Source organism: Pangasianodon hypophthalmus, chromosome 8, assembly GCF_027358585.1.
Source record: "Pangasianodon hypophthalmus isolate fPanHyp1 chromosome 8, fPanHyp1.pri, whole genome shotgun sequence".
NCBI lineage: Eukaryota > Metazoa > Chordata > Actinopteri > Siluriformes > Pangasiidae > Pangasianodon > Pangasianodon hypophthalmus.
In genome coordinates, this window is record NC_069717.1 from 23,884,995 (window position 1) to 23,907,441 (window position 22,447).

The following is a 22,447-nucleotide window of genomic DNA, read 5'->3' on the forward strand; positions in this document are numbered from 1 at the left end:
TTGGCAACTTAAGTCCAAAAGTATCAATATTTATGCAGGGAAAGTTTCTTGTGTTCAGACTCAGATTACACACATGCTTAAGTGGAGTTTCAGGGTGCCCCATTCAGATTATGCAAATCATCTGCCAGATTTTTTTTGAGTAGCGTCTAGACCACTGCCTTTTAAACACAAGCTCTTTCCTTTACACCTGAGAGCAATCTGGGATAGAAAATGCGGACCGAAAAAGGAAATAGCTTTTTTTGTTTTGTTTTGTTTGTGTTTGTTTGTTTGCTGGTGAATGTAACACGATGTAACAAGCAATAATAAACGCAAGAGACAATTTAAAAATGAAAAATAAACAAGACTAATATGATGATATATGAATATAAACACGGCAAGCATTGAAATCAGCATCTAATTGGAGTTGTATATTGCTGTATTAATAGTCCTTGATGTGATTATTCCAATCATATTGTGGCAAACATTTTTATGATTTAACATTAATTGTGGCAAAGCTATGTCTAATCAATTTAAATAGTCATTGTGTGTGTTCTGTGTGGTAGTTTTAGCTTATCATTAAGAAGAGTGATATAACTAAGGAGTGTCTCTCACTGTATATCCAACAACAAACCCCAGGGTAGCTCAGAGACAGCAGGGTTGCGAGTTCCAACCTCATGACTGTCACATGGTCACTGTTGATCAACACCCTTAACCTTTCCCGTGACGTCTTACGACAACTGACCACAACCTCTTTAGACGTTAGAATATACGAAGAAAGCAATTCGTTGTACATGTATAATGTATAATGATAAATCAAGTATTTATGGTGCACTGTTTTGGGAGTCCTCCAAGATATTTTATTTTTCGGACTCAATTGCAGTCGAGAGATCTCTAAATACAGCTCAATAGCTAATGTTCTGCTAATTCACTCGGAGGAGTGCTGAATGGCAATAATGCGATATGGATGGGTAAAATGGACATAGCTTTTATTTCCCTGAAGTGTCGCATTGAATTTCTTTTTCTGAACACAAATAAGCTTTTCTAAAGGTGTACTTACAAGTAGCAGTTTTCCTTTGAAACATGAACTGAATAAATGTCTGGTACTTTTAAAGATATTTCTTCATTTTAGTTGAATATTTAGGCATACTGATGTTTTTTTTTTCTCAGGTGAAAAAAAGTCAAATTAAACATTGAACTACAAAGTACTTATGGTTCTATTTATCCCACATATTATGATATTTAAAACTCTCCAGCCCCAGATATAACTTATATTAATATTTTACACTTTGTGAATTGTGTTGTGCACGTGCTTAACTTGAATTTCAGGACAGCACATGCTGATTATTGAAATTATCTGTGCAAAGTTCACACCCTGGGGGTTGACAGGGCTTTTCCTGTGTAGCACTCTGTGAGAAGGAGCTTACCATAGTGACTAGACCACTGCTATCAAGGTTTGATGTTCTGTGCATGCTGAGATGCTTTTCTGCTCACCACGGGTGTAAAGAGTGCTTCAAAGAGTGGCAGCTCAAAGCAATCTAGACATTTTCCTCTTGACCTCTTTTATTAGCAAAGCATTTTCAGCCGAACATTACCCGAAGCTCTTGACCTGTAACTGCATGATTTTTTTGCATTGCACTGCTGCCACATGATTGGCTGATTAGATAACTACATGACTGTACAGGTGTTCCTAATAAAGTGTGTGTGTGTGTATGTGTATGTGTGTGTGTATATATATATATATATATATATATATATATATATATATATATATATATATATATATATATATATATACATACATACACACATATATACAAATTTCTAACAAATCCCCAAATTGTTCTCATTCTGTAGAAATTTGTATAAAATCTCCTACACTGTCAGTATTTATCATGTTGTTCTGATAAGCTGAAGGAGACAGTGGCTATGAGGAAAAGCAGCACTCAGTGCCAAAAAAATATCTAACTACCTAGACATTGTTCAATGCTGCTTAGCCAAAAATAGATTGTTGCTTTGTTTAGTACTGGTCAGCAACACCATGTTCTTCTGTGCATTCGGTAGTCGTCGTCTGTGATAAAGTTATGAGCATGCTAGGAGTAGCAAAAGAGGTAGCGGATTACGCGGCCAAAGGGTTTTCAGTGCCGCTGCATCGCCTGCGCCAAGAAAAGGAGGCTGCTGTTGTACGATTTGGGGCGAGTCCAGAGGGAGGGCGAGGCAGAGATTTTGGTGAGTCGCAGCCGGACACAAAAGGGATGAGAACCGCCATTTTGAAAAAGTCAACCGCGACGTAACTGTCTGATCATATACCATGACACGGTAACAACCCTACCTGTGAGCCAGCTTGGATGAGTGGGTCTCCTAATTGTAAATATTTACACTGGGTTTGTGTGATAGATATGTGATTATTGCAGAATGATGAGTAAGTGTATTATAAAAGTGTTTACCTGATGTATTTGGAGCATGGCATCTGCTTGCCATTATTACCTGATGTCCCACTTCTCTCTCTCTCTCTCTCTCTCTCTCTCTCTCTCTCTCTCTCTCTCTCAAATGTAATAGTGTAAAAGTGGAAATAGAAATACCACCTCCTCACACTCCTCTCAAAAGGAGGACCGGTCATTTCCTGTTAAAATAGGGTGGAGACTGGATTCATTATTTTAGAGGTGTGTAAGCACATCCACTAATCTTTAGAGCAGCGTTCTTCCTCCCTCCCTCCCTCCCTCTCCCTCTGTCTCTCTATCGGTCTGGTGGCGTGTCAGTACGCTACAGCTCTTACAGAGTGGTGGATCTCAGCAGGTCACCGGCAGGACACAGGAGAATTAAATCAGAACAGCATTTCTCCTGACAATCTGATTCTGGAAGCCGCTTTCCGTTCAGTGCGTATATTGTTCTCATGTCCTATTTATGTATCATCGTTGTTTTACTTTTATATAACTGTTATCCTGTGCTTGTAGTTTTGTCAGTAATAGGACACCAGTTGAGGCTGGCAGTTCTCATCATACGAGAATGCTGACTGATTGATTGTGGTGGTGTTGTCACTGAAGCGGAGAATTTCTCCTGTAAATGTGTGTGTGGTCTGGAGGCTGTGGTACTGATGGTGAAACGTGCCCAACTTGTTCATGTAGTTCATGTCCTCCTGCAGCTGTGTATGCACCAGTGGATAACATCTGTGTTAGGTGGAAATGTATCATAGAAAAGGATCATTTCCATCATTCAGTTTTATTTTGTGTGTTATTCATTAATTAATTTTCGTTGTGTGTTTCAGAAAATGTATAATTTTTTTTTTTTTTAAAAAAAGGAGGTAAATTTATAAATGACCAGTTTATTATTCACCGTGTGTGTGTAGAGATATTTTTGAAGGGAATATTAGTGTGCAAAATATTGTTTGTCATTCCTGTGTAGTTGAGTTGATGACCCAACAGATATGACTGTGTGTGTGTGTGTGTGTGTGTGTGTGTGTGTGTGTGTGTGTGTGTGTGTGTGTGGTAATGACAGGGTTTAGGAGTCACATTTGAGTCAGGCAGTGTTGAGGAATGCCGAGGGGGCTTTCGTATGATGTCACGTCTCCACCACAAAGCTAAGACTGCGTGAACACACAAGTGTGAAATTGTGTTTCTGCACTGATAAGATACACACTGATCCAGCTGTTACATGCTTGATTGGGAATCTCCATTTTGTAAAGATAAAGTGGAGGAATCAAAATCTACAGTAATCAGAGTGTTAAAGGAATACTCCGTTGTTTTTCCAACCTAATCTAAAATTTAAGGGCAGTTGTTGGTGTCTTCAGTCAAAAGAATTTATTAATTCTTTGAAACTTTTATCAACTTAAAATTCCTGTGATGTTTGTCATCCAAAGACCTTTATTGTTCCAGTGTAATAGCTGTTTGCTTTGTGTCATGCAGCTTTTCCTTTTTTCAACAAGTGCCCTTAGACTTATAGGTGAATTTGAATTAAACGGGGTTTCTGTTCTTCTTTCGCACATATATTACAGATACAGGAGATTAGGGTTAGATTGAAAAATGCTGACGTATTCCTTTAATTTTGTGATTTTCAAAATTTAAGTAATTCTAGCACATAACCTTTGGTTCATTATTCCTCCTCCTACTAGTGAGAATCTTTTTGGAGTCAAGCAAAGCAACATTACTGTCACCCCTTATGCCAAAAATGGAGGATTTGCTCTGTCTACAAGCGCATTAGCAGTCTAGCCTGACATGTTTTGACAGATCCCGTGTCTATCCATGGAAAGGCGCACTAATGGAGGCTATACAGATGTGGAAAATAGTGTGATATTTGTTCTCGGGTTAGATTAAATAATGGCATCTAAACTGATCTTTTTATATTCGGTGAAGTCCAAGGTTACCTCTGGGTCACAAGGCTTTTTACTAACTGCAGTACATCCATATAATTACAGCAGCATTAGGTTCTTGTACTTATACAAATCCCCCTTTTTTTGTTGCTCCACACAAAAGTCTGTATTGCACCAAGGACACGCTGTGTGCCATGTCCTCATGAATCCCCTCCTCTGCTTCCTTCCTTCTTCCACAGGAAGATCTGTGTGCACTGTAAGTGTGTGCGTGAAGAGCATGCGGTGCGCTCCGTGCCCGGGCAGCTGGAGAAGATGATGACGAAGCTGGTGTCCGACTTCCAGAGGCACTCCATCTCGGACGACGACTCGGGATGCGCCTCGGAGGAGTACGCCTGGGTGCCGCCTGGTCTCAAGCCCGAACAGGTCAGCAGATATGCACCAGACAGAGCAAATATTCCCGCTCTCAGACTAGTAACTTGTGGCTGAGCTAGCCATGTACCAGAAAAGGCACGGCTGCTTTTCCCACAATCAACCCGTAATAGAAGTGGAGGTTCATATAGTCGAGGTGCGATTACATCCCTCTGGATGTATTATTCAGAACGTAAATAAGTGAATAATTTCATTAAAATATGAGCCTTTTAAAGAATCAATGATTAAATGATCTTATTATTTTGAAATCTGATCTTGTTATTTTAATCAGAAGTACAGTCTTTGCTTTGTTTATATATTCACTGATAAGGTTTTAGGTGTAGGCCATTTCTCACTCAAGATGCAGCAAACACAAAGCTTCATCTCCTTATGGATGTATTATTTATAACGTATCTGAGTGAATAAGTGCAATAAAATAAGACTGCCTTTTTCTTAAATAATTAGATTCAGAATCAGAATATGTTTTATTATTTTTACAGAATCAAAAGTAATGAAAGATTGTTGTTTATAGATTTAATGCTAAAGTTTTAGTTGTAGTCCATTTCCTTCACAAAGCATCAAGCATGAAGCATGAAGCTTTATCTCTCTCTGTGATTATATTATTTATAATGTATCTACATAAACTGGTGCATTAAAATAAACAAGGAAACAACTGATGCATTATTTGAAACCTTTTTATTATTTGAAACTTATTCCATGCATATCTATGGTTAGGACAGTTTATAGTGTACTCTGTGTGCTAGCATTCTTAAGTCTGTAGTAGGCAAAAACAGTGTAGTGATAGTAACTGAGCCAGCGAGTGTGTATTGTCTATTGTGTGTTGTTCTCGGAGCTCACGTTTCTCTTCACGGAGCCAGTCTGTGTGGACAGAGGCAGAGGACTCATGTTACAGTGTACTGAACATTCCCATTACTCTTCTGCTTACACACTGCCTTTATTGCCCACCATTTAACAAAGAAGTGCGTCTATACGTGTGTGTTGGTCGCTATGTGCACCGTTTAATTCTCCTAATGCCTTTGTGTTCGCAGGTATATCAGTACTTCAGCTGTATTCCTGAGGACAAGGTACCTTATGTCAACAGCCCGGGAGAAAGATATCGCATTAAACAGCTCCTCCATCAGCTCCCAGCTCATGACAGTGAGGTCAGAATCCTCTACACTTCACCCCAAAGCATCACACTTTACATTCTTGGGTCTAATCCAAGCCCTGATCAAACACCTGCTTCAGCTTCATGTTAATCAGGAGTTTCTGAATATTAATCAAGGCAGATGGGTGAGGATTGAGATTAATCACTTATATTCTTGCAATGTCAAAGCACTTAGGAGGTGGAGTGTTTTTCCCAAATAATCAAATTCAGAATATGAAATAAATTTTGTAATTCATAAGCCACTGTGGCATTTTTCTTCTAAATTTAGCACTCAGTTAGCATTTTCAGCATTTTTGATAAATTGCCATTCCAAATGTACTACACACTCACTGTCCGCTTCATGTTGGCAACAGCGAAATGTACGAAATCATGCAGATACAGGTCAAGAGCTTCATTTCATGTTCACATCAAACATTAGAATGAGGAAAAGATGTGATTTCATTGACTATGACTGTGGCATGGTTGTCGGTGCCAGGTGAGCTAGTTTCAGAAACTGCTGATCCCCTGGGACTTTCACACACAACAGTCTCAACTGTCACACAGAATGGTGTGAAAAACAAAAAACATCCTGTGAGCAGCAGTTCTGTGGGAGGAGATGATGAGAGAGGTCAGATGAGAATGGCCAGCCTGGTTCGAGCTCACAGGAAAGCTCCTTAAATAATCACTCCTCACAACAGTGGTGAGCAGAAAAGCATCTCAGAATGCACAATACTGCACTCTGAGGCTACACTGGGCACAGGCTCACCAAAACTGGACAGGCGATGATGTTTTTCCAATCTTCAGCTGTCCAATTCTGCTAAAGCGCTTGGCCTGTATCTGCATGGTTTTATGCATGATTGGCTGATGGGATAATTGCATGAATGTACAGGGGTTTCTGTTAAAGTAGATAGTCTGTGTATGTTCAGCATACAAACATAGCAAGGAATCCAGTAATTATTATTTCTTCTATACAGAAAACACAGCGTATGTGAACGTACTCAGTTGTCAATCCTGCTTAACTGGATGCCAAATAAGCACCTGTGTGTATATTCAAAGAACAGACAACAGTCTGCTGCTAATGATGATTTTCACGTTATTATTTTCATACCGAAATATTAGCTCATTAGCTGGGTCATGTCCTAGCCTGTATATATATAATGTAGGTTATATAATACACTTTTGATCCACACTTTTTAGGATCAATGACATCATCCATCATATTTACTGGTAAATTTGCAGAATTACTGGCCAGTTCCAAATTTTACATAATATGACAAAAAGGAAGAAAAATGAAGCAAAAAACAATGAAAATTAAACAAATATTCATGCAATGAATAAGCAAATGAAATGTAAAGTAATACAGATAAACACATTCCAACATTCCTTGATCTTCAGGAAGAGCTTTATCCTGGTTACGATGCATCCGGAGTCTATTCCAGGAACACTGGTCGGAATATACCCTGGAAGGAATGCATACATTCTAACATCAAAATTACATTCATTTTTAAAAATAAATATTATAATCTTTATAGAAATAGCAGTATGATTACATCCCATTATTAAGCCTCTGATGAACTTTATCAGGGGAAAGTATGCAGTACAAAATATACACAGCTTTATTTTTGCACCTGAGAGTATATTAAATTTGTCCAGCGTCAGTGTGACAAGCGTGATTTTTAATACTTGCAGTGTGAACTTTCTGTAATTGTGTGTGTGTGTGTCTTTGTGCAGCCACAGTACTGTAACTCTCTGGATGAGGAGGAGAAAAAGGAGCTGCGGTTGTTCAGTCAGCAGAGGAAGAGAGAGAACCTAGGCCGTGGCAATGTGCGCCTCTTTCCTGTCACCATGACCGGAGCCATCTGCCAACAGGTACACACACACACAGCGAGCATACATACACAGGTTGTAACCATAAGATGACTCACCGTCATAGACAGCATGACGACGACATCATTAGCTGACAGAGACCCAAAACTCCTCCGGTGAGCGGGCATGATTGACGACATTAAACCACATACATTCCAGCCCTAGCTACAGCATTTGAAGAATCGTGCCACGTTCCATTGCCCTGTGAACGCACCCTCGCTGATGAACTCTTGCCGAGAGGGTGTGCCAGAATCTGGGAGGGACGCTTTGTTTCCTCTGGTCTTGATTTATGGATTTGCCAAACACATGTGGCTTTGCCTGATCTGCACCCAGGTGGAACAAAACAAACCTGAGAGCAGTGCTTGAGTCATTTCAGTGTTCATAAAAGGGGCATTTTGACCTCTTAAGTGTTAGCAGATTTACTGTTTTTTTTCCTTCAGCTTTAAAGTTGACTTGTGATAAGCCTGTGCAGGTGACATTTACAAGGGCACATTGAAAAGAGTGGGAGTGTCGTGTTAAGTATAAGTGAAGTCATTCTGCAGATTATTTACCTCCTTAAGAACATATTTCATCTGTGGTGTGCAGGTTACATTCAGACAGAAGGCTATAGTACTCAAACTGGATTTGATGTTTTTCTGCAGATTTGTTGTGTAATATAATTATATAATAAATCTGAGAATGTGTTAACTCATCACGATTTATTAGTGCTGTCAAATTGCTTTAAAAACTTGTCTATGTGAGAAATATGTACTTAGTACTTAAATATATTTGAATATAGAAGACCTTCAACATAACAAACAATAGCAGCATCACACAGTGTGTTTGTATGACAAGCCATGGAAGGTAAAACTTGTCACTTTTATTAAAAAAAAATTACATTTGTTATCCTACTGATCCATGTAAACATCTAACATTTTTAACTCCTTTTTTGTTGTTCAAGCTTGTAACACAATTTAGCCAAATCCCACTCTAGGTGTCTGTTGGAAATGACCTACTTGTATGTAATATCTTTTCCGGGACATACATTTTATTTGTTTGATCAGAAAATATAATACATTATTTAAAAAAGGAGAAAGCGTGCGATAAACAACATATTTTTATTTTAGCCCTAAGTGCCATGAGGTAATTTGGCTGCTAGAACCTGGGATTTTAAACATTCACACTTTGATTTTTGCCCTTGAAATATAATTTAATGTTTTTTTTTTTTAACTGAGAGCTTGTTATGGAAAGCACTGACAGTATTACGCATTGTGTGCTTTTAGGAAGTCCACATTATCCTCTGCATGCCTGTATATTCTTTAAAATGTTTTTTAAAAAGCAGTTATGGATTCCATGCCTTTGTTTGTTTTCTGTTCCCCCTCAGTGTGGGAGGCAGATTTATGGAGGTGATATAGCCGTGTTTGCCTCCCGTGCGGGTCATGGCACCTGCTGGCACCCTCAGTGCTTCCAGTGTGCCACCTGCAGCGAGCTGCTAGTCGACCTCATCTACTTCTACCAGGACGGCCATATCTACTGCGGACGTCACCACGCCGAGCGCATCAAACCACGCTGCCAGGCCTGTGATGAGGTCAGCCGTAATTCCAGCCAAATAATACTCCTAATTCAACTCAGCACTGAATCGAATGTGTTTTATCAAGTGTCCTGAAGTGACTCTAAACTACAAACCCTGCCATTTTCCCTCTTGTTTGTGATTAGATCATTCTGGCTGACGAGTGCACGGAAGCAGAGGGACGCCACTGGCACATGAGGCATTTCTGCTGCTTTGAGTGTGAGACGGCACTCGGTGGACAGCGCTACATCATGAGAGAGAGCCGGCCATACTGCTGTACCTGCTACGAGTCTCTGTATGCTGAGTACTGCGACACCTGCGGAGAGCACATCGGTAAACACGCTGATACACACATGATGAGCTCAAACAGAAAGCCACGGCATTGCATGGGCGATAAAATAATGCGAAAATAGATTAAGCTGAAAAGAGATATAATGCTCAATACTAGAGATGGCCAGTCTCATTCCTGGAGATCCACAGCCGTAGAGAGTTTATTTCCCCACACACATGGCTCTAATATTCAGTCTGCCGATGATGAACCATGATGAACCGGATCAGCTGTGTTGGATTAGAGCTGGATTTAAACTCTGTAATGCTGTGGTGCTCCAGGAATGGAAATAACCCCCACCCCCTCCACCCCCACTGTATATAACATTTCAATATGATGGTGTAATGCAGTAAAAAAAAAAAAAAAAAAAAAAACTAAAATGACAGTATTATACCACCAACATTGAAGTATAGCAGTGTAGCAGCTGACATTGGATAAAATCTACATGTGCTGTGAGAATTTTACATTGGATAGTTGTCTTTTATTTTAAATACAATCATACCAGGCAAAAACTGTATGTTTTGATAAACTATTTTATGCTAAAAAGTCTATTCTATAGAGGATCTTTAGCAAATTAACAGTGCCGTTATTTTACCATGTAGGTTTCAGACTTTTCCGTTTCATTTGCACATTATATTATTCAGTAGTCATATTATAAGGTTATACAGTACCCATACTGGCTAGCAGCTACATTGTTAACGTGTCTTATTTACAGGTATAGATCAGGGGCAGATGACGTATGAGGGGCAGCACTGGCACGCGTCCGAGGCGTGTTTTTGCTGTGCCCGCTGTCAGCTGCCCCTGTTGGGCAGACCCTTCCTCCCCCGTGGGGGGCTCATCTTCTGTTCCCGCTCCTGCTCTCTGGGAGAAGACCCCAATAACTCTGACTCCTGTGACTCCGCCCTGCAGTGCAAACCAACCTCACACAAACTCGTACATCAACAGCAGAAAGAACGCAGTTCACCTCTGCGACCACCAGCGGGCAGCAGTCTCACCACTGCAACTGCTAAACTTTCTACTGCAAGCACATCAACCCCTTTATCAGAAAGCAGAGGTATGAAGTATAACCAGTACTGGTTTATTACTTACGCAAAGAAACATCAGATCTACATTTTAGATTTTTTACATCCCTAAAAATCCAAGAATGTTAAAATATTTTGTTCCGTCTTTGTTTTGTCTTGTTTATTAGGCGTGCACACTTCATTTTTCCATTTACAAAATGGCGGTCCTCCACCTCCACCTTATGGACAAACTCACCCTCAAAGCTCACATTCTCCTACCTTAGCCAATGGTTGGGGACCGCTTCCAAACGGAGACCAATCAAACACAGATGAACACTCAGAGCAGGAGTACATGGTGGAACTGAACGGATACGCTGAATTCGGGCCTTTTCCACCCAGCTGTACCTCCAGAGGAACCTCGACAGCAAAGGACACTGGGAGAGTGGAGAGCAGCTCAGGTGAGTTCGATTCATTTCTAGTCCTATGCACACAAGCATTACTGAATATAAGCAAATAATCAAAACTTCCACATTCATACTGTCTCATTTTTCACTACATTATACTTCTTTTTTTTTTTTTTTTTTTTTTTTTTGCTTTTCTTAGGAATTCTTCCTCAGCCCCACCCATCACCTGAGGTTGACTCCCAAGAAGATGCAGACTTTTTCCCACCACCTCCACCTCCTGTCTTCATCGGCCCTGATGATTTACCAATCCTACCCCAGCCTGATGAGCCCCACCCCTCCCCTCCTCCACCACAGTTTGGACGAAGCAGCACAGCCAGGGTCAGCTTCAGGGAGCCAATCAGCTCCAGCTATTCAGTGGAGGAGGATGAGGAAGAGGAGGAGGAGGAGGAGGAAGTGGAGGTTGAAATGGAGAGGAAAGAGGAAGATGAGGTAGAGCAGGAAGAAGAGGAAGATGAAGCTGATGGAGGCTCAGGGCACGGACTACACCTTCGAGCTGGAATGCCACCTCAGATGGACCTTTTGGGTAATATAAATTTATAAAAGTAGTAAAACTTTAAAGCAGACTTTATCAAGTGCTTGGCTGAATTTCTCTAGTAAACATGCCATCCTGTTATGAAAATCTTTTTGTTTTACAAAATATAGTTGTGTTTGTGGGTGTTTTTATCCTGAGAGGAGCAAGGCGCAATAAAAATGATGTGGAAAGGAAGTCCACTGCTAAGTAGTGAACGGAGAAAGAGAGTCCTTTTTATGCAACTAACCGCTTCTTTTCCTTTTCTTAGACGGCTCGTACCGTCGCAGTTTCCGGCAGGGGTGCACAAGCCCACCTGGCCGAAGCCGCCTGGTCTCGGACTCCCCCCTCCACCTGGGCACGGAGAAACACTTCCGTCGCTCCAGACGCGACAGACCTCGTCTAGATTCTCTGGAGTGGAGAGGAGGAGAGAGAGAGCACACCGCACGCCCACCCTCCATCACCTCCCCTGGGAACGGAAATTCCCGTTTGACGCTTCACTCCACCCACTACAGACACGAAGACTCCTGTTCAACCTGCTCATCCTCCTCCGACTCTGAAGAAGAGGGCTTCTTCCTTGGCCAGCGGATTCCTCTACCTCCTCAGCTGACGGGGGAGAGAGAGAGGGAGGGAGAGAGAGGAGAGACAGAGGGGAAAAGCAAGAGAGGGAGTCTGAGGAGGAGGAGGAGGACACAAAGTCTCAGTGCGAAGGACAAAGACAAGGACAAAAACTGCATATTGTCTTGAGAGAAAGAATGATAGTGAAATATTGAGATGTGCTGATTCTTGCTTTCATTCAGGAAGTGAACTGACATGTTTCAGGCATGTTGGACGGATGCAGGATGCAGTATCAAGTCCGATCTGTGGTCAAAGTTTAAAGTAAATTTCCCTGATTTTCCTGCTCTAACACGTCTGGTTAATATCCTAGTAAACTAGGTGTATACCAAAAAAGGCTAGTAATAACCTGATTAATCAGTTATTTAAATCAAGTGCATTTATTACAGATGGAAACTAACACATGCATAATAAAACATAACCTTTAAGGGGTGGTTCAGCAAAAAAATTCAATTTACATCACTTCCCCTGTTGTCAAGGCTTGTTTGTTGGTGCTACGCGGCAAATGTAGCAGTAACAGTTAACAGAAATGCAGTGGGGTCCAAACGTCTGAGACCATAGAGAAAATGCTTCTGTTTTGCATTCTTTTCTAATTTAATGCAAAATTATTCATTACTAATGATGATATCAACATAACAACTTGAGTGAAATGTAGAGTCGTAGAAATATTTACTGTACATGATTTTCACAGTTGATTAGCATTTGGTACTTCCTCTTTTTTGCTTTAATAACAGCATGCACTCGAACTGGCTCAGACTCCACAAGTTTGTGGAAAAACAAGATCAAATACATCTGAGTGTCATCTGAACACTTTCTTTCTTTGGAAGAGGTGAGTCTCAAGGTAAATCTGACCTTTTGTCCAAAAAAATTGCTTTTTAAAATGAACAAGAAATAGTCAAGATTTCACATTTCCTTACTTTGTTTGAAAAAGGTCAAAGCATGAATGCTTTTTATTTGTTTCCATATTTAAATGAAAAAAAAATCCCAGATTTTCAACCTGGTTTCAGATTTTTGAACCTCACTGTATACATCCGAATCTTTATATACTTGCTTGAAAAATCAATCCAGCTCTTTGCTTCTTCTATCCATTCTCTTTACTGCAGTGCAACATGAGACTTTCATTTTTTTTTTCTTCTTTTTTTTTCTGTAAAATTGTGTTTGCCACACTGATTCCTACTGCACATGTTCAGGTAAGGTGCATGTATTCCAGCAGACATTTGGAGGAGCGTATGTGCAACACACGGAAGTGTTAACTAGATCTTGGTCACACTGTGTCCAAGATGGTGTCACATTAATGAAAAAAAATGAGTGTAGTGTAAGATTTTAAGTGAGCTAGACTTCCATTACTGGTTAGTTTTATCAGTTTTATAGCTCCGGTCCAAAACTAAAGAAGTAAAGCTCGTGTCTTCTGCCAAAATGGTGTGTTTGAGCAGGAAAATCACTTGTGCATAGCATTACACACACTATTAGAAACAGGCTCTGTTGTTCACATGAGTGAAGAAAATGCTGCGATTCACATGTGGGGCTGTAATAATTTGAACGAGGCATATATTCGAGAGAAACGAAAACTATGTAACATCTTTCATTGAAGCACTTTGTTAATTTTTACGCAGATACCTTCGGTTTTTTCTTAGAACTGTGGAATATGTGACATGTTATTTAGGAACAAGCTTCAACCACATGCTTTGAAATACTTCAAGGCAAGCAAATATGTTCACACACCTTGAATCTCTTGCTAGTTTGTGTTCATCTGGGTGAAAGATCACGCTAATCCCAACACAATATCACCAGATGAGCTCATTTAAGAGAAAGTCATTCGGGTAAAATGGCTTCTTTTCTTAGACAACAGAGAAGATTGTGATCTCGAAGGCCAGGTGCACTGGATTTTGTTCTCCTATGACAAACACATAGTTCTCTAATGCAGAGCAAATGCACAGGGATGCATGGAGAGAAAAAGCTGTCAGGCTTGAAGAACGTTCTGGAAACACACTGTGTGTGTAGGATGCCTGGGTATTGCTCTCCATTTAAGATCTGCATGTTGATTACATGAACATCCAGTAAACATGGAAATGATAACTCTCCTCGGATTTGGTTCTGAGATTGAAAATGCACCCTGAGGCGCTGTGAAACACAAAAACAAAGTAATCAAGATCTTGCTGGTCGACCAAACGCTCTTATTTCTTACAAACAACTTGATAGTATTCAGAAGGTGCTTTGTGGAGACAATAACCCTGTGACTGTGCAGCTACACAAGAGCTTTCAGTGTTTCAAACAGTTCTTAATGCTGAACTTGGACGATGATACAGAACGGAAACATTTACACTTTCTGAACCTTGCAGTTCGTTCATGCAAATGAGGAAACCAGAAGATGGAACATTGAAAGACACTGTAAATTACAATCGTGCTCGTTATACATGTGCAGGTGATGGTGCCGCTATTACGCTCCTGTGAATATAGCTTTAGATATGTATGTTTTTCTAACAAGACTCATTTTTATCAGAGAATCCAAGTTTATTTCAAGTAACCTTTTTGCATAGGTGAAAATAAACCACTTGAACATTCATTGTGTTTGTGCTTAATTCATTTGTAAATTGAATTAAATCTGTTTCAAGTTTCACTTTATTCAGTCGGAGCCGTTTGTGTGTTTTACAAATTGATACTTGGTGGAAAGTGAAATTGTTGATATGGTGTATCATGTGGACGTGGTGGCTCAGTGGTTAAGACGTTGGACTTCTGATCGGAAGGTTGAGAGTTCAAATTCCAGCACCACCACGCTGCCTCTGCTGGGCCCTTGAGCAAGGCCCTCAACTGCTCAGTTGTATAAATCAGATAATTGTAAGCCGCTCTGGATAAGGGCGTCTGCCAAATGCCGTAAATGTAAATGTGTATAGTTGCAAAGGCCATATCCTTGGTCATTTCTGAAAAGAAAAAAAGTCAGTAGATGTTTCCAAAAAACTGGAAATCAATTATTTTGTTAGAATAATTTCAGCCTCCAGTAAAGCATACTACAGTGTAAACCCATATGAGGATGGGTTCTCTGTTGAGTCTGGTTCCTCTCAAGGTTTCTTCCTATCACCATCTCAGGGAGTTTTTCCTTGCCACCGTCGCCCTGCTTGCTCATCAGAGACGGCACACACACACACTTCACTTTACTTTTGTTTGTGTAAAGCTGCTTTGAGACAATGACCTTTGTAAAAAAGCGCTATACAAATAAAAATGAATTGAATTGAAAAATTGAATTTAAAGCAAGTCAGATCATTTGACTCAGCTCACCAATAAGAGTCACCTCTTTTGACTCTCAAATGACACATTATTGCCATTTTGATGTCTCACCATTCATGCTAACAACCAGCGCTGAAGCTTTCAGTGGAAAACTAATTGTGAAAAGGCCAAAGTCTTTATGACTAATTATGTACTTCGGGCACACCACATATTTATGTTCTACAGTTAACACCAGCACTGTCTGAGTCTTTTATCTATATGTTTAATCAATTAAAGATGCACAAAGATGTAGCTTTCCTTATTTAAATGCTATTCTGTACCTTTTCATTTATTGGGCTTAATCTGTAAACTCCAGGTGTTCAAAAACCTTCGACTGGCAGTGTATGTAAAATGGCACACATCCAGTTTCAGTATTGATAGAACTATAATAAAGGCCGTTTATACAATGTTAAACATTCATTTCCACTGAAATATTTCTCTGAGAATTCCTGTAAATTCCCTTTACAGCCATAATGTAGTGCAATTTCTGGTAAATACCCCTTCATCTCTGCTTTCCAGTGCACTAATGGAGCAGTGGTGAGTAGACCATTAACACTCACAATACCACTGTATGGCTCCCTCAGTGTGTACACAGCATTATTCTACAAGGGACGGGAAAAGTTCACCTTCATTAGTTACTAATTAAAGGTCGGGAAGTCTCAGGCTGTGTTTTACCACCATTTGGGCTCAAAGACACACAATGTTGTGTGTACATATTACTCCATCTCACCAATAGGTGGAAGTATGTCTTATAATTTTCAGAAGCACAGGGATTTTCCCAGGTGAGATCAGAGATGGAAAAAAAAAAATCAAAGTTAATTCATCTGAGCAAAAACAGTGTGTCCTTTATGCATGTGTAACCATACACTCTAAGAAGTAAAGCCACCAAACTGTACTTTCTGTTCTTTGTTGCCGGTTGGTACCATCAAGGAAATACCTGGGAAGGTGAATGTGTTGGACCTTTAATTAGCTTTTAGAGTAAAGCTCCACATGTACAGTGGTCCAGTTCAGTTCAGTTTTTATAGGTATAAAAGATACATACTACAAAAGATGGACAAGGGAAAGTACAGTTTGGTATCTTTATTTCTGATAGTGTAGATAATTTCTGAAATGACTCTCTCCTGCCTCAAAAATAAAGGTAAGTACAATAATAAAGTATGTATGTATTTATGTATGTATGTATATATAAATCTATCTATCTATCTATCTATCTATCTATTTATTTGTGTTTACTTGCTTATTTTATTTATTTACCTACTCACATTCTATTTATTTATTTGTTTGTTTGTTTATCTGTTTCTGTATTTACTTAGTTGCTTATTTTATTTAATTCATTTTATTTGTTTGTTTATGTATTTACTTGTTTGTTTATGTATTTACTTACTTACACATTTACTTCTTTGTTAGTTATTTACTTGTTTGTATAAGTATATATATACTTGCTGGCTGATTTTATTTATTTATTTATTTATTTGTTTGTTCAATTGCTTATTATTCCTGTATAGATGTACTTATTTGATTATTTATTTGTTTGTCTATTTATGTATTTACTTGCCTGTTTGTAACTAATTAATTTGTTTATGTATTTAGTTACTTATTTATTTATCTGTTTGTTTGTTTATTCATTTATAGATTTACTTATTTGCTTTTTATTTGTTAGTCTGTTTGTTGATGTATTTACTTAATTGCTTCTTTTTAAATGTAGTTAGTTAATTAGTTAAATGGTTAGTTTTGGGTAGGTCTTTTTTAAGACTATTTTTCATGACTCACCTCTGCTGAGGTGAAAGAGTGGGGAGGTCAAGAGGAGGAGATTTCTCACAGAGGAAGTCTGCAGGCTGGTCATATGACCTGTAATACTTCCTGATGTGGGTGGGAACTTCTGGCTGGACACATCCTGCAGGGGCGGGGCAAGTTCAGGACTACAAAGGCAAACAGGTTTGACTAGTTTTGCTTTCTTGCCAGTGCAAGTATACACACATGCTTATATGCACACACACACCTAACAAACACACAAACTTACTTCATAGCAAGAGTGTGAGTTTAGGAGACATTCCTGGATCTGTTACCTTTCAGCCACACACACGCACACACACAGCACACAACAGGTGAGTCTGTATAGGTGTGTATGTGTAGTAGTATGAATATCTGAGCATGTTGTATCTTCTGTCTGTCTGTCATGCCTTTATACAAATAAGATTTTCAGAATTCTGTATTATGTGTGACATATTAATCCTAACAATTCTAATGTAAACTTATAAACCATATGGGTTATTGTGCTGCTGTTATATCATATGAAAGTACTGTATGTCCATCTGTCAGTACCATGTTTTTTACTTTTACTTTAGTATTCACATAGGATCATGTAGAGACAAGTCTTATCATTCCAGAGAAATCTGTCCTGTTCTATATTTACTAGCCTTTGCTTCTACTGTAATCACATTACACCTAGAAAGATTCTATCTGTTTAGTAGAAAGGAGGAAGAAGGAAAGAGAGAAGATGGTGGAAAGGGGGATGGGGCCTCTACAAGGAAGATTAGGTGAGATGATAATATAGAAAGACAGATGAGAGTGATAGCACAGTGTACAGATGGTGGGAGTGGAAGAGAGAAAGCTCATGTTGCCCTTTGTCCTCAGGTGGAGCATTGGCTTGAATGGTAAAGGAATGGCAAACATGCTGACCACGTGTCAGACACTAATAATGTGTAGTAGCGAAGCCTCCTCACTGTACAGAGAAACATTAACATTTATTAACAAACCCACGCACACTAAGCTCTCAGTTCAGCTGCCAGAGCTCTGTGGCTTGGGATCATGTTCCTTCTTTCTGAAACCCACGCTGCATTCCTTCCTGCAACGTAGGTGTAACGTACATGTAGCACTTTACACTCTCAAGTACATCAATTCTGTGGGTTGATGAAAGGCAATTTCCCAGCGTTGCACAGTAGATGTTATCATAAAGTGCATAAATCTGAGTTCACTTTTCAGTTGTGAAGAAAGATCAGTGTTATGCAGTCAGTCACCAACAGACAACAGACATCACTGGCCTTGCTTTATTTCTGTATTCCATTAACGTCCACAGAAGTGTGTGTGCGTGTATCTCTGTGCGTCTCTGTGCATGTTTGTTTGTGTGTGTGCATCTGTCAGTAGGTGAATCTGTCTCTCTCTCTCTGTGTGTGTGTGTGTGATTAATGTTCACTCCACTAGGATTGCTGATTAACATTCTATATTGTTTGTGAAATCACATTCTTCCATTTATAACAGAAGCTCAATGTTTCCATTAAAAAAAGGCACATTACAAATGAGCTCAAGTTAGTTAGTGCATCTGATACACAGATTATTAGAGGATGAGGTGGTACCTGTCAACTTGTGATGAACAAAAAAATATATATATATTGATAGTAGCATAAATTTGGCTGCAGATAAATAAATCAGAAGACGATGAACCGGATTGATCCTGAAACACTAATAATGCCTGCCTGTGATAAACATGAGCTTCTAATGTTTAACTAGCCAGCTAGCTATGTGAGCCAGGAGGAGAAAATGGTGGTGTTGCATATTTGTGCATGTTCATAGATCCTGACCTTTTTATTGAGGTTAATGACACAGATATGTTCCTATGCCTTTTTAGTACTTTATTGGGCCTTAAAAAAATAGTTTTTCTACATATGTTCTTGTTAATAATTGAATAATCATTGCCAAGCCTGTGATAGGAACTGAAACATAAGTTATTATCTTTTACCACATGTACATTTCCAAGGAAGATAACTCTTAAGCTTTGTAATGTTCTGTTATCTATGCAGTTGATGGAAATGACAAGCATATTTTCATCCATAACATTCATTCATTCATTCATTCATTCATCAGTCAGGAAGCTTTTCTTGGGAACAATGAAGGTAATACACACTTTGACAGTTGAATCCAAATAGGTTGGAAAAATGTTAGCCAATCTTCAACTGTCCAGTTTGGGTGAGCCTGTGCCCACTGTAGCCTCAGATTCCTGTTCTTGGCTGACAGGAGCGGAACCTGATATGATCCTCTACTGCTGTAGCCCGCCTGCCTTAACGTTCTAAGTGTTGTGCTTTCTGAGATGCTTTTCTGCTAACCCTGGTTGTAAAGAGTGGTTATTTGAGTTACCCAAGCCTTCTTATTAGCTCAAACCAGTCTGACCATTCTCCTCTGACCTCTCCCATCAACAAGTCATTTCTGCTTGCAGAACTGTCGCTCACTGGATGTTTTTTGTTTTTCACACTATGACTCACTCTGTGTCAACTCTAGAGACGGTTGTGTGTGAAATCCCAGATCAGCAGTTTCTAAAAAAAATTCTAACCAATATACAACATATTATCCCATGCTGTGAAGTGGATTTTCATATAAGAGTGCAGCGGGTGCCCCTTGTGCAAAGGTGATATCACGTTATCTTAAAGCAAACCCTGTTGCAGTTTCAGTGTAGTAAGACCATGTTTTAATCGTGATTCAAGCCAACTGCAGGAAGTTACCAACAAAAGAAAAGCTTTTGCGAGCTTGTTTCAAGCATTGCCTCTTCACACATGTCCCTCAGCAAATGTTCTTTTTTGTGGTCTGGTTGAATTTGTGTAGTGTAAAACCAAATTTGACCAAATATAAAATGATGTGAATAAGTTGGATTAGAATTGGTATAAACTAGTCATATACCTCCCTTTTATTCTTTTTTTTTTAATACTTCTCACTCTGTTTTTGTTTGTGCAGATACAGACAAACCACATAGACCTGCATTATCCCATCACTACTGCCTGCAGGCCTTGTTTGCCTGCCTTTATGCAAACCAGTGACAGAAGAAAAGGGGAGCCGTTTGCTGAAAAAACTACCGGTATGTCTGTGGACGCTCTTGGGGTGTCTCAGCGGCGTTTAGCGAGACTGCCTGAAACCTCAGACTCCTCTCAGGGGCAGCGCAAGCCGAGTGCTGTGGAGCGCCTGGAGGCTGACAAGGCAAAGTATGTTAAGAGCCAGCAAGTGGCACTCAACAAGCAGCTGCCAATCATCCGAAAGCCCTTAATGCCATCCAGCAACAACGAGCAGCTACGGCCAGGTGCACCACAACCAACACGCAAAGTGGCTGCTCGCTCTGCATCTAAACCTGAGGCCCCGCCTCTTAACCTAGAACATCTGAATAGCCTGATTAATGGCGTCTGTGATACACTTGCACCATCCAATAGTTTGCAAAGGGAAAAGCCTGGAAAACGTCAAGATTCTGCGGCAGGCAGTGCATCTCAGCTTCCCTTCCCGACTTTGAGTGCAGTCGAAGAGTATTTTGTCAAGTCTGGTTCATCTCCAACACCACAAATGAAAATATTAGGAGACAGTTTTGCAGCTAATGGGTCGTCTTCTTATGCAGTAACAGTACGGCGAGTTGATGTGAGGCCTCAGTTAGCGATACCGCAGATGAGAAAGCCATGCCGAGCACAGCTCCCTGGGCAGCGCGTCCACTCGCAACTTTTGCAGCTGCTCAGGCCGTACACTCAGGGTTCCCCTCCACCACAGCCTCTTCAGCCGATCAAAAGTAGGCATGACATAATAAACATCTCCAATCCCGTGAAATCCCCTGTAAGCCCAGTTCAGACTTCACCGTTCTCTGCCGAACCCCTAACTCCTGCCTTAACTTCCCCTGATAAGTCTCCAAAAGAACTAAATAAACAAGTGTCTCCCACCTCAGCCCAAGAACCCCTCCCACCTCCATCTCCTGCTGTCACCCACAAGTCCTCAGTCAGCTCCAGGAAACGACGGTCACTAACACGTTCCAAATCGGATGTGAGTGACCGTTTCTCCCGTGCTGGTGCCGAAGTTGAGCGTTTCTTTAACTACTGTGGCCTTGAACCATCACACTTTGAAGAGCTGACACCTTGTTCGGACATTGCATCCATCTCACGCCTGCGTAGTGCGAGCGCTCCTGCGTCAGAGTGCACAGCTGATGAGGAGGGAGATGAAGAGGACGAGGAAGCAGCCAAAGATGAGAAGCCCAGCTATGGTGTTTCAGTCATAGAAAGAAATGCGCGAGTGATCAAGTGGTTGTATGGAATGCGCCAAACCAAGGACAGCACAAAAGTGGCTAACATTTAGCTTGGATGATCAAGGTGACCCGAGGTTGTGCCTGTAGAGTAAAAGGTTGGGTATGTGGTTTTTAATTCAGAACACTTCAGGTAATATTTGGTGAGATTCTTTTCACATTCCAACATCTCTGGTCTCTGTGACATCTGTAAACCAGCTAAAAAGCAAATGATGTCGACCACCAATATCCAACCAATCAGAACAAGGAGGCGTCTCTTCTTGCCTGTCTATCATGTTGCCTGTCATTGTTCTGGGACTGTGGCTGAAGGGAGGGTCTGAAGGGAGGGTCTGTACTTGTTTGGTTTTTAGGTTTCAAAACAGCTAGCTGTAGGTAACTTTTGCTAAAACCACTGACTACACCTTTAATATCAGGTGCCTTGTAGTTTCTATTACATGTTTCTATTACGTTATCACAGTCTATAGTCAGGACTGTGGAAAAAGGCTAGAGCACTATCAGGATCAAGATACCTGCTGTGTCTGCTGCTGTGGAAGTAAGTGAATATTAAACATAGTCAATTATTGATTTATATAAATGTGTGTGTGTGATTTTTTTTGTGTGTATTATTCCCTTCAATATGAGAATTATGATCCTGTAATGTATAAACACCAAAAGTATATTTTTTTTCCCATTCAAGTGTTCACATTATCTGTGGTTAACATAGTTTGGATTAGTGTGCCTGGTTCTGGTCAATAATATTTTCAAATAATCTGTCCTCTGACCTGAGTAGATCTTCACATACAGATGCACAGATTATCCATGTTGACTTATGGATTGTCATGATGAATGTAAATAAAATGAAACAAATATTGGTTGAAAACCAGTTGATTGCTGTGTAATTATTGTGACTCAGTTGATTGCTTTAAAACATATTGAAAGTTTTCATAGAGGTTTCATTAACGCTAACTGGTATGACAATAGCATGTAGTGGAATTCATCAGG

General features: G+C 40.0%; 2 protein-coding genes across 7 annotated transcripts in view; both read left to right on the top strand.

Moving 5' to 3' along the window:
• The window catches only part of prickle3 (prickle homolog 3), a 32,397-nt gene extending 17,666 nt beyond the window's left edge, over positions 1 to 14,731 (top strand). For 3 of the 4 annotated variants that reach the window (XM_053236501.1, XM_034306735.2, XM_053236499.1), the window contains 9 exons: positions 4,522 to 4,705; positions 5,740 to 5,853; positions 7,569 to 7,706; positions 9,067 to 9,270; positions 9,399 to 9,585; positions 10,296 to 10,634; positions 10,770 to 11,039; positions 11,185 to 11,568; positions 11,825 to 14,731. In XM_053236501.1, coding sequence (XP_053092476.1) covers positions 4,595 to 4,705; positions 5,740 to 5,853; positions 7,569 to 7,706; positions 9,067 to 9,270; positions 9,399 to 9,585; positions 10,296 to 10,634; positions 10,770 to 11,039; positions 11,185 to 11,568; positions 11,825 to 12,300 — 2,223 coding nt within the window. In that variant the 5' untranslated portion in view covers positions 4,522 to 4,594 and the 3' untranslated portion in view covers positions 12,301 to 14,731. Of the gene's footprint in view, positions 1 to 2,732; positions 2,853 to 4,521; positions 4,706 to 5,739; positions 5,854 to 7,568; positions 7,707 to 9,066; positions 9,271 to 9,398; positions 9,586 to 10,295; positions 10,635 to 10,769; positions 11,040 to 11,184; positions 11,569 to 11,824 lie in introns of those variants that run through there. The other variant, XM_053236500.1, reaches the window with a different exon arrangement.
• Positions 14,732 to 14,869: 138 nt separating this feature from the next.
• Positions 14,870 to 22,325, top strand: fam110a (family with sequence similarity 110 member A). 3 transcript variants are annotated; one of them, XM_034306288.2, is made up of 2 exons: positions 14,870 to 16,567; positions 20,152 to 22,325. In XM_034306288.2, the coding sequence occupies exon 2, from the start codon at positions 20,221 to 20,223 to the stop codon at positions 21,517 to 21,519; it is 1,299 nt and encodes a 432-aa protein (XP_034162179.1). In that variant the 5' UTR covers positions 14,870 to 16,567; positions 20,152 to 20,220; the 3' UTR covers positions 21,520 to 22,325. The 3 variants fall into 3 exon arrangements, with proteins under 3 accessions (XP_034162179.1, XP_026780883.1, XP_026780884.1); XM_026925082.3 differs by lacking the exon at positions 14,870 to 16,567 and adding an exon at positions 17,032 to 17,364; XM_026925083.3 differs by lacking the exon at positions 14,870 to 16,567 and adding an exon at positions 17,371 to 17,534.
• Positions 22,326 to 22,447: the final 122 nt, after the last annotated feature.

Coding starts and splice junctions, on each gene's coding strand:
- fam110a (XM_026925082.3), top strand. CDS start 17,293: ATGTGGGTGGGAACTTCTGGCTGGACACATCCTGCAGGGGCGGGGCAA. Junction 17,365..20,151: donor AGGACTACAAAGGCAAACAG/GTTTGACTAGTT, acceptor TTGTTTGTGCAG/ATACAGACAAACCACATAGA.